The sequence below is a fragment of the Numenius arquata genome, chromosome 3 (genome assembly GCF_964106895.1).
Source record: "Numenius arquata chromosome 3, bNumArq3.hap1.1, whole genome shotgun sequence".
NCBI lineage: Eukaryota > Metazoa > Chordata > Aves > Charadriiformes > Scolopacidae > Numenius > Numenius arquata.
Genome location: NC_133578.1, coordinates 29,810,299 through 29,819,205, shown reverse-complemented (window position 1 = coordinate 29,819,205; position 8,907 = coordinate 29,810,299). Strand labels below are relative to the sequence as shown.

General features: G+C 46.2%; 1 protein-coding gene across 1 annotated transcript in view; it reads left to right on the top strand.

The window, feature by feature from the left end:
- Positions 1 to 770: 770 nt before the first annotated feature.
- Positions 771 to 8,907, top strand: part of KLF7 (KLF transcription factor 7) — a 61,005-nt gene continuing 52,868 nt past the window's right edge. Inside the window, exon 1 of the mRNA XM_074145399.1 lies at positions 771 to 872. Within this exon, the coding sequence (XP_074001500.1) occupies positions 771 to 872 (102 nt within the window). The remainder of the gene's footprint in view (positions 873 to 8,907) is intronic.

Sequence of the window (8,907 nt, the reverse complement as noted above, 5' to 3'; positions counted from 1 at the left end):
TCACCACCTCTCAGCGCGCTGCGCTCTGCCGCTGCCGCGCGCCTCACCGCCCCCTTATATAGCGCCCTAAAAATAGCTCGCCGCGCACCGCCCCGCGGGCCGCGGGGAGGAAGGCGGGAGCCGCCCCGCCGGCCAATCGAGCGCCGCCGCCGGCGGTCCGGCCCCGCCCCCGCGCCCCGAGCGGCGCCGCCATTCGGCGACAGTGACTTCAGGCGTGCCGCGGGCCCGCCCTCTCCGCCCCGCCGTTTACCCTACATGGTCACGCGCTGCCTGAGTGGGCCACGCGGCTGCGTTGGGGGGGGGCGGCCGTGAGGCGGCAGCAGCAGCGGCGGCGGTGGCGGGGGGGGCCGGGCCGGGTTTGCCGAGGGAGGGTGAGAGGAAAACGGGGCGGGGGGGGGGGAGGGATGTGGTCTCCCGAAAATAAAGAGGGGAGGGGGCGGGGGGGGCGGGCGCGAACGCGCATGGCCGCGGCGCGGTGCGCGGCGGCGGGGACGTGCCCCGGTGCGACGGCCGCGGGGTGCTCGGTGCGCGCCGGCGCCGCTCGTCCTCCTCGGCCCGGCCCCCGGCCCTCGCCGTCCCTCCGCGCTGATCCTCTCTCTCTCTTTCTCTCTTTTTTTAAAGTGTGACTGAAACAAAACAAAGCCAAAGGGACGCTGGATCTATCATTGGTTGATTTTCCTCCTTTTTTTTTTTTTTTATGATCAAAAACAACCCCCTACCCGAGCAAACAAACACACACAAAAGCAGAAAGGGTCTTGCTCAGCAGCAGCATGGATGTCTTGGCTAGTTATAGTATATTCCAGGAACTCCAGCTTGTCCACGACACCGGCTACTTCTCAGCTTTGCCATCCTTGGAGGAAAACTGGCAGCAGGTGAATCATTTAAATTACTCCTGTAAATCTCTTAAGCGCAGACAGGCGATGCATTGGGGCTGCGTTTCTGACTTTATTTTATTTTTGTTCTTTAATTCAGGGTTGGTTTTTTCTTGTGGTTCTTTTTTTATTTCCGCATGGGTAGACCTTTAAATCTGTGTATTTTTTACCATGACAAACTGAGCAGTCCATTCAAATCTGTCTGCCTTCAGTCCTTTCTGAGCACACCCGGCAGCACCTGAGATCCGGTGGCATTCTTTAGGGTTTTGTTTTTATGGTGACTACTATTTTTATTTTATTTTTGAGCTCAGATTTTTTTGTTGTTGTTGTTCCTTTAAACAAGGCTGATCACTTCCAGCCAGTGCTGACAACTGGCAGCTGGTGGAAACGGAATAGATCGTTCTTATTTTCAGGTAATTAGTGTATGTCAATAAAAATTGTAGTTTAAATCAGAGATGGGGGGTGGGCAGGTGCGTAGAAGCACTAGCAAAAGCTTTTAGGCTAAATTTTGTAACTAGGGATGTGACTTATTTTTCATTCTTTTTTTTTCCTTTTTTTTTTTTTTTTTTTAGAAGGTGGGGAGAAGCACATACTTCTTGCTGTATCTTAAAACAATGACGCCTTAGGCTGGTTCCAGTAAACCAGTGTGTTTTGAGGCACTGTAGGGTTAATATGCAGACAGAATTAGGGTACTTTGAAAGATGAAAATCAAGTATAATGAATACATTAAAATGATGACTGGTGGCATGAATAAATAAGACCAAGGAGAAGAGTAGGTTACAGAGAAGAGAGTTGTATAAAATGAACTATGAGCCCAAATGCATAGATCTATAAATAGTTATCAGCTGGGATGCTGAGGGAAAAGGAAAGACAGGATTCCTCTTTATGGCAGGACATTGTGAGACAATCCTGTTTCTTGATGTGATTTTCTGGCAGAGCTGATACGCCAGGTGAAATTCTGGAAACTAGTCTCTCTTTAAAAGAAAAAAAAATCCGCTGGTGTGTAGGAATAGTGGAGTGTGGCTGGGATGACATGTGGTGCTAATGCAGTGCACAGACCCGTGGCACTATTGGTGTGAGAATAACAACCCACTGGATTTCATCCTGCCAGCACTCACCTTAGCCTTGGCTAGCATAAGGGTAGTGTGTGTTAGGTTTCCAGTAAGTGACAGCTTGGGACGTTCATATAATTTTTCCTTAGAAGTGTGTGTGTGGAGAAATGTGGATGGAAAAGCTTCAGGGAAGCACTTGAGCTGTAGCTTTGTCATCTAGCTGGACTGGGGCTGGATCTTTAAAGGTTTACCCTAGTAAAACTGTTTTGGCTTCAGCTTGTGTGGGTATGTGCACACACACGAGAGGTTTATTGACAGCTACAGAGCGAACACATTCAGGTTTTAATTTGCAAAATGACCGATCCAACTTTGCTTTATCCTCTGAGGGGGAGGGGATGGTTTTTGTTATTAATAATCAGCTCGCACATCCATGATGGTCACATCTGCTTTCCTTTTATATTTTTAACATGCTAATTAAACTGAAGAGGTTAATATAATTTCATTAAAGAAAAATAATTTCATAGCATCGTTGTTGTTGGATCAGTTGCCTATTCAGTTGCATATTAGTAACAGTCCAGACAGTCCAAAGCGAGATAATCTGTTGACATAGCCAGCATGCTTTAGGCAGTACTGTGTGTGATACTCTGTCTCCTGCTGCTGCCTTTTATGCGTGGAAGAGCAGCAGTTTGTTTTATACAGTACAATGTATCTACTCAAGCTCACTGTTGCTATTGCGAAATTTAAACTCGCGCTCTCCTGGTTAAACCCCACTGATTCTCTACATATGTTTGAAAACAGAAGTTGAAAATAATTTATTACATTTTCCCTTATTTCCTCTCAAATTCTCCAGCCAGTGCATGATGTTTCATAAGACATCCTGTATTTACAGTTTGTTTTTATTCCCCTGTTGCTGCCTGCATTCTCCTTGCAAACAACGGGGAGCAAAACCGATGTATCAGTGGTGGAAGCAGCTGAAGCTGGCTGTACAGAGCATGCTGTCACGCAGGCTTGGCAGACCCACTGACACAGAGACCCCAATTTTATTCTTCTGAGTCACTTGCAAATGTAGCCAGGTCTTGGGGATTTATTTATTTTAGGCATACTAAGTTGTAGCAACTTTGGGACAAAGGATGTGTGTGCATGTGTTTGTGTTTCTAAAGGTATACCTTTAGAAAGGTCAGGCTGCAGTCCAAGACCCCAGGGAAGATAGCTGACAGGGCAGTGACTATTCCTGCAGGAATCGTCAGGATTGGGAAGCAGCAGCTTTAATTTTGAGTGAGAACACTTGACTGGTCTTGCCTCTGCTCCCATGAAGAGCTCCAGTGCCGTACCCGAGCTCCACAGAGCAGGGGTGCTTCTCCCAGCAGCAAAGCAGAGTTCTGGGAGATTACTTCAGTCTCTTAAAACGGGGGAAGTAGTTGTGTGGGTCAAGAGCAGGCTTCCTTACCATGTTGTGAGCTCCATTTGTTTTGTCATTAGCAGCTACTAATGCTTGATGTGGAGAGGTTAGTCCGTGCCAGTTCCTGCTCCTGGAATGGTGTCTACTGTGATACTCTAAAAGATGCACTTGGAGCGCGCCTCGGGTGAAAGTCTTGACACAAGTCCTCTCCTCCTTTTCTCCTGAGTCTTGACCACACTTTTGTAGCTGCTGTCTGAGGACTACGTAGCTGGGGCAGTTGCTCATATTTCTGATTGTGAAACCCTCATCACTCACGGAGGGCACCGACAGTGCAGGTTGCTAAACGATTGCACGCAGTCAGCTGATCTTCTCTCCCTTTTTTCCTTCCAACTGTGAGAGAAATGTGAGCAAGTTTGTTATCTGTGCTTTTGACAATTAGCATTGGAGTTGAATGAGAGCAACCCAGCAATATGTACAAAACAAGCAGATTTTGTGTAGGAAGAGATTGTCATCTCTTGTGTAGGTTTCTTTTTTAGGAGGAAAAAATACAAACAAAAAAACCCCCACTCCGCCCTGAACATAGTTTACATTGTGAAAGTGGAAGTACCTGAAATGGAAGCTGGAACTGAATCCATGATGTGTTTCATGTTATTTTAAAACATGTTGGGAAGGGAGGGCTTGGGTTTTAGGCAGCAAAAGCTTAGCTTCACTATGTCAGCTTTGGGTGCATTCCTTCAGGCAAAACCACTTTTGAGGTTAGGAAGGTTTTTTTCTTGGAGTGGGGAGGTCAGGATCTAATGAGTAATTCATAGCACAACTTCATCAGGAGAGAGAACTTTGTTTCGTCTTTGTTTAGCTTTGCCAGCAGCATTGAGCAGCCATGGCACTGAGAGAGATTAAAGAAGAGGTGGGCTTTGTGGATTGGAAAATGAGGCATTTGCTGTACTCAGCTGGCTGGTATCTCAGCATCTGTATGTTTCTGCCCGGCACTTCCTTCTAGCTGTGACTGAGCTGTCCTAGTTGCTCTCTGTCCCTGCGAGCTGACTCTGCAGTTCAGGACCAGGGTGGGGGGAGATTTCAGCACCTGCGTGGCTGCTGCGGTGCAGTGGGAGGACCTCTGGCCACATGCCGTTCCTTGGGGGGTAGCTGTCTGATGTGGCATCCCCAAGATTGGAACCAGACTACTGGGAGAGACAACACGAGGCTGAAGAGTGCCTCGTTACTCTGCAGAGGAAGGAAGTGGGTAGGAGGCTGCTTTTCAGGGAGGCGACTGAGGAGCGTAGCTTGTGCAGCTGCACGTGGTCCCACTCTGTGTATCAGGCTGCAAAGAGGGGGAGAGCAATGCTGAGAACTGGGAAGGGCTGGACGTGGGGTTTCAGTCTGTTCTTTCTGGGCCTTCTCAATGTCATTTGGGGGCTCATTAAAAGATTAGTGTGCAGAAGGCATCTTTTGTAGTCAGATATGTCCCTTCCTAGGGGTGACGTTTCAAACCACCCCTATTATCCTTCTCCATGGGCCCCATGGAGGGCTCGACTCACTATCCTTGTGTGGAGAAGGGGTATGATCAGGAGACATTTTGAGGCTCTCTTTGTATTCTGCGTGGGCCATAGGGCAGCCTCCAGCATGGCAATTCCCGTAATGTCAGAGCACAGGAGCACAAAGAGCAGATAGATGCACAGGGTCACCATGTGTGTAGCTGATGCAGGTATATAAAATCAGCAGGACTTAGGTGCCAAACCCTGGTTTATTCTAAAAGAGCCGGCCTTTCCCACATGTGTCATCGGGCAGAACAGGTCTAATTGGCTGGCAGAAGTGGAAATAGCATTATATCGTTTGCCTGATAACCATTGCCTGATAACATTTCCTCTTGCCTTGTCTGACCCTGTTGCTCTCAGCTGCAGCAAACAATGATCATTCCAAGAGATGCACATTTCCTGTAAAACATAGGATCAAGGAAGCCTTTGTTTCACTCTTGACTCTGCCGTAGAGCCTTCTTTGCATATTTTTAATCAAGTCTACAAGCCTCAGTTTCCCCCTTTCTGAAGTGACTGATGACAACGATGCTAAAGCATGGTCTTTGCAGGGCTGGGGGGTTGAGTTTTGACGCATTCTGGCCAAGGGCTTTGAGATCCCTGTGCTTTGTGAGAGCAGAGAATCCCAAGGTGACTAATCTAGCAGAACTCTTACATCTTAATGCTGACTTCTGTTTGGCAGATAGGGTCATTTTCAGGCCTATAGAAAAAATTTCCACTGCTACTGGAAAGGAATAAATCACACTGGAGAACATTCCTACCTGCACATCATCTCCATTGTTCTAGTTTAATGGCATAGTTGGCCACTACATAAACTAAACCATCTCTTCTAATATTGCTATTTCATCTTGGTTCCAGTCACAGTGTAACACATTTCTTAAGTGCTTATAGTACATCATACCTCTTGAGAATAACTTGCAGAAATGGTTGACTTCCAAGAACAGCCACATGTGTAATGCAGTGTATTTCAGACTCTGAGCACTGGTCCATTTATACCTACAGGCTCTCTTCTCACTCCATATGCTGAAAGCATGGTCCTATCACCTTACAGAAAAAGAGGGAGAAAGAGAGGAAAGACAAACTTGAAGCAGCTGTCTCTATTGTTTCATGATTCCTTAATTACAGAATCTGTTGTTGTAAGTGATTATTTATTGGCATTATTAAAGTGTAGAGCCCTGCAATCCACGTTACGTGTCTTAAATACCTGATTATATGTGTGACTTGTGTCAAGTGATTTTGAAATGAGGTAAATACCTTTAAGCAATGCACAATCATAATGTGGATACTCAACTAGAAAATATTTTCTCTTATTTGTTTGGGACGCTTTAACCTCCCCTCCCTCAAGCTCACACATTTCTGTATACCTATTGACTAGGCAATCCATAGGTTAGAGTAGGCTACATAAAAATCATGATATATAGCTAGTCTGCAATGTGGTATTTCCATGTGGAAATGGCATAAGGTCTTCAATTCCAGGCAGTAATTTCACACTTAAGCTCTTCAGGGTGGAGGCAAATGGTATCTTCTGGGTATTGTCGTATTTTTTGAGGCCTTGTCAAATGACTCTCCACTGAGAAACATTCAGTGTGTTGCTTCTTCATTCTGCTCTGGGAAAAATGTTATAGGGAAATGAGAAGGAAGTTGCTTCTGTTTGACTCTGTAGCTGCATATGAACAACCTTGATTGCAGTTGTCCTTATAAAAAAAAGGGATTTTACTCGCTGTCTGAGCAGCATCGGTGTTCAGTACATTAAGCAGTGGGGTAACAGTATACCTTGTCTCCTATAAGGTTTGTGACTTTCTGTAGAGGGCAAAAAAATTGTAGGCTTTTGATCACCACACTCAAAACCTCATAAAAAGTTATTCACAGGCATATTGGTGGCAGTTTTCTCTTTTGGTGGTAAACTTGAATTCTGGAGAGTTAATAAAGGTGTTTTAAAGAATGGTGCTGAGTCCCTCTTACTTTCCTTTCTGGTTTGCTGGACTCTGAAGTGCCTCCTGCCCATTCCCTTATGTGTTCCTCTACAATGCCCTCACCGCTTCCAAACTCCCAGCAACACTCAGGAGCTGGGAGTGCCATCTTTGGGGTGTCTTCCAGGCTCAAGTTGCAGGAATCACCCACCGGATTGCCAAATTTCCTCTTCCTACAGGTTCTCTTTGTACTGTGGGTGCTTCTGCCTTGGTCCAAATGAATTTGGATTCACTTGAACTGCTGGGTTCAGCTGATTCTGTAGCAAACAAAACAAAACTGCCAGTGAAAGAGCCTCCCCTCCTCCCAAATTTTCCTGGGTAGAGAACAGGTTTGGAGTATAGATGTTACACAGGAATATTCCCCAGCCTGATGCTGTTATATTTGAGCCCATCCCAGTTTTCCTCCATCAGCTTCAGTCTTGATAAGTACTACATGTGTCTTGACTGTCTGAGTTTGGTGTTCTCTTGGCTGTGTCTCCTTCCCAGCATTGCCACTTTGAGTTAAAAAATCATGTGGCTGATTCCCAAAACGCTGAGATTGTCTTTAAAGTCACAGACTTTTTATTTTTTAATTTGATGTTCTTTTTGCTTCCTTCTGAGACACTGATGATTTGTTTTATTGTCTTTTATTCTCAAAAATAAAAAAGCTGGGATTTCCAACAGTTACTTGATTCCAGCAGCATTAAGAAAATGCCACTATTGTGGCATTTTGAGAGCTGGCAGTACAGAGGTAGGTGTGTATGTCAGAAATAGCTCGCGTATCGCTGTGTTCACCAGGCTGTATTTGCCATCCCTGCTCTGGCAGCAGCTGGCAAGGAAGGCTGCCTGCCTGTTCAGGTTGTTAGGCTGCCTGTGAGAGCAGGGTTCATGTCTCTTTTCCCTTCTTAGAAGAAATCATTTCAGCCTTTACACTCAAAGATAGTTAGACATCTTGGATTTCATCAGGACACCACTTTGCCTCTCAGTTCTCCAGTTACAAGATGAGTTGGCAGCTCTTTCATTCTCATAGGGCTGCGGCGAGGATTCGTATTGGGGGTTTGTGGTGCTCGGGCACAGGAGTTGGGGCAGGAGGGGGTTGTGCTGGGCTATGGGGAGCCGGGCCCCCAGCCCCTCTGAAGCTGCTGGCCCGAATCCTGCCAGGGCAGCTGGCAGGTGCTGAAAGGGCAGGACAGCTCCTGTGCAGGGAGCCCTCGGCAGGTGCAGCATCGCCTCTCTGAAAAATTAACATAAGGATCTGAAAGGTATGCTTAAATCTCCCTTCCCAGAGCTCTGTGTTGCCTTTGAGACAACCTGTGCGCAGCACTGATTTGACATCTAGGTTTTTAACACCTCTGGGTGTTGGGTGTCGGAAGCTCGGACAGGAAGGCATGAAATTTTTTTGTTCAAAAGGTTTAAGATATCAGCTCTGATATATTAAGCTGCTCTGATGCTCTTAATCTTTTAAAACCTGTCCTCTCCCTGTTCTTACACATGAAGGATCCTTTCAAATCCAGAGCATTTCCGCTCAGTGCAACTGTGTATTCATTACATGTGTTATTGTTTGGAGAGCTATTAAGATGCATGTGGTATACTTTACAACGTACGCTAAAGAGTCTGAGTCATTTATGCACAGATTGCGTATTAATACCTGCTGAAGGTCCAGCAGGCATACTCATTTAAGTGTCATAACAGTTTTGAACATGGTGCTTGTAGACCGTGTCTCATATGTCCTAATCCTCTTGGTTATTTCCCAGCATTGTGGACCCGAGTGCAAAGCTGGCATTTAAATCATACGTGGGGGTCAACAGCTCCTACTCTGCAAGGGTTAGGGAAGTAGGCAGTGACACAGGCGAGCCTGGGAGACAGGGTGATTGATGGAGAGGGTTGTGAAGGAGGAGGACGCTGGCTTGTGAGAGGCTCTTCTGAGACATTCCAATTAGTGTCCTGATTTACAAATACTGCCCTTAAACCTGCAGCCTCCCAAGGTCGGTTTTAAAGGGACACTGGCATAGGGCTGACGTTTGACCATGATGGACTTTTGTAAATGAACATGTTCTGACAGAGACGGTGTTCAATGGAAGCATCTCCATCTATATAATTAAA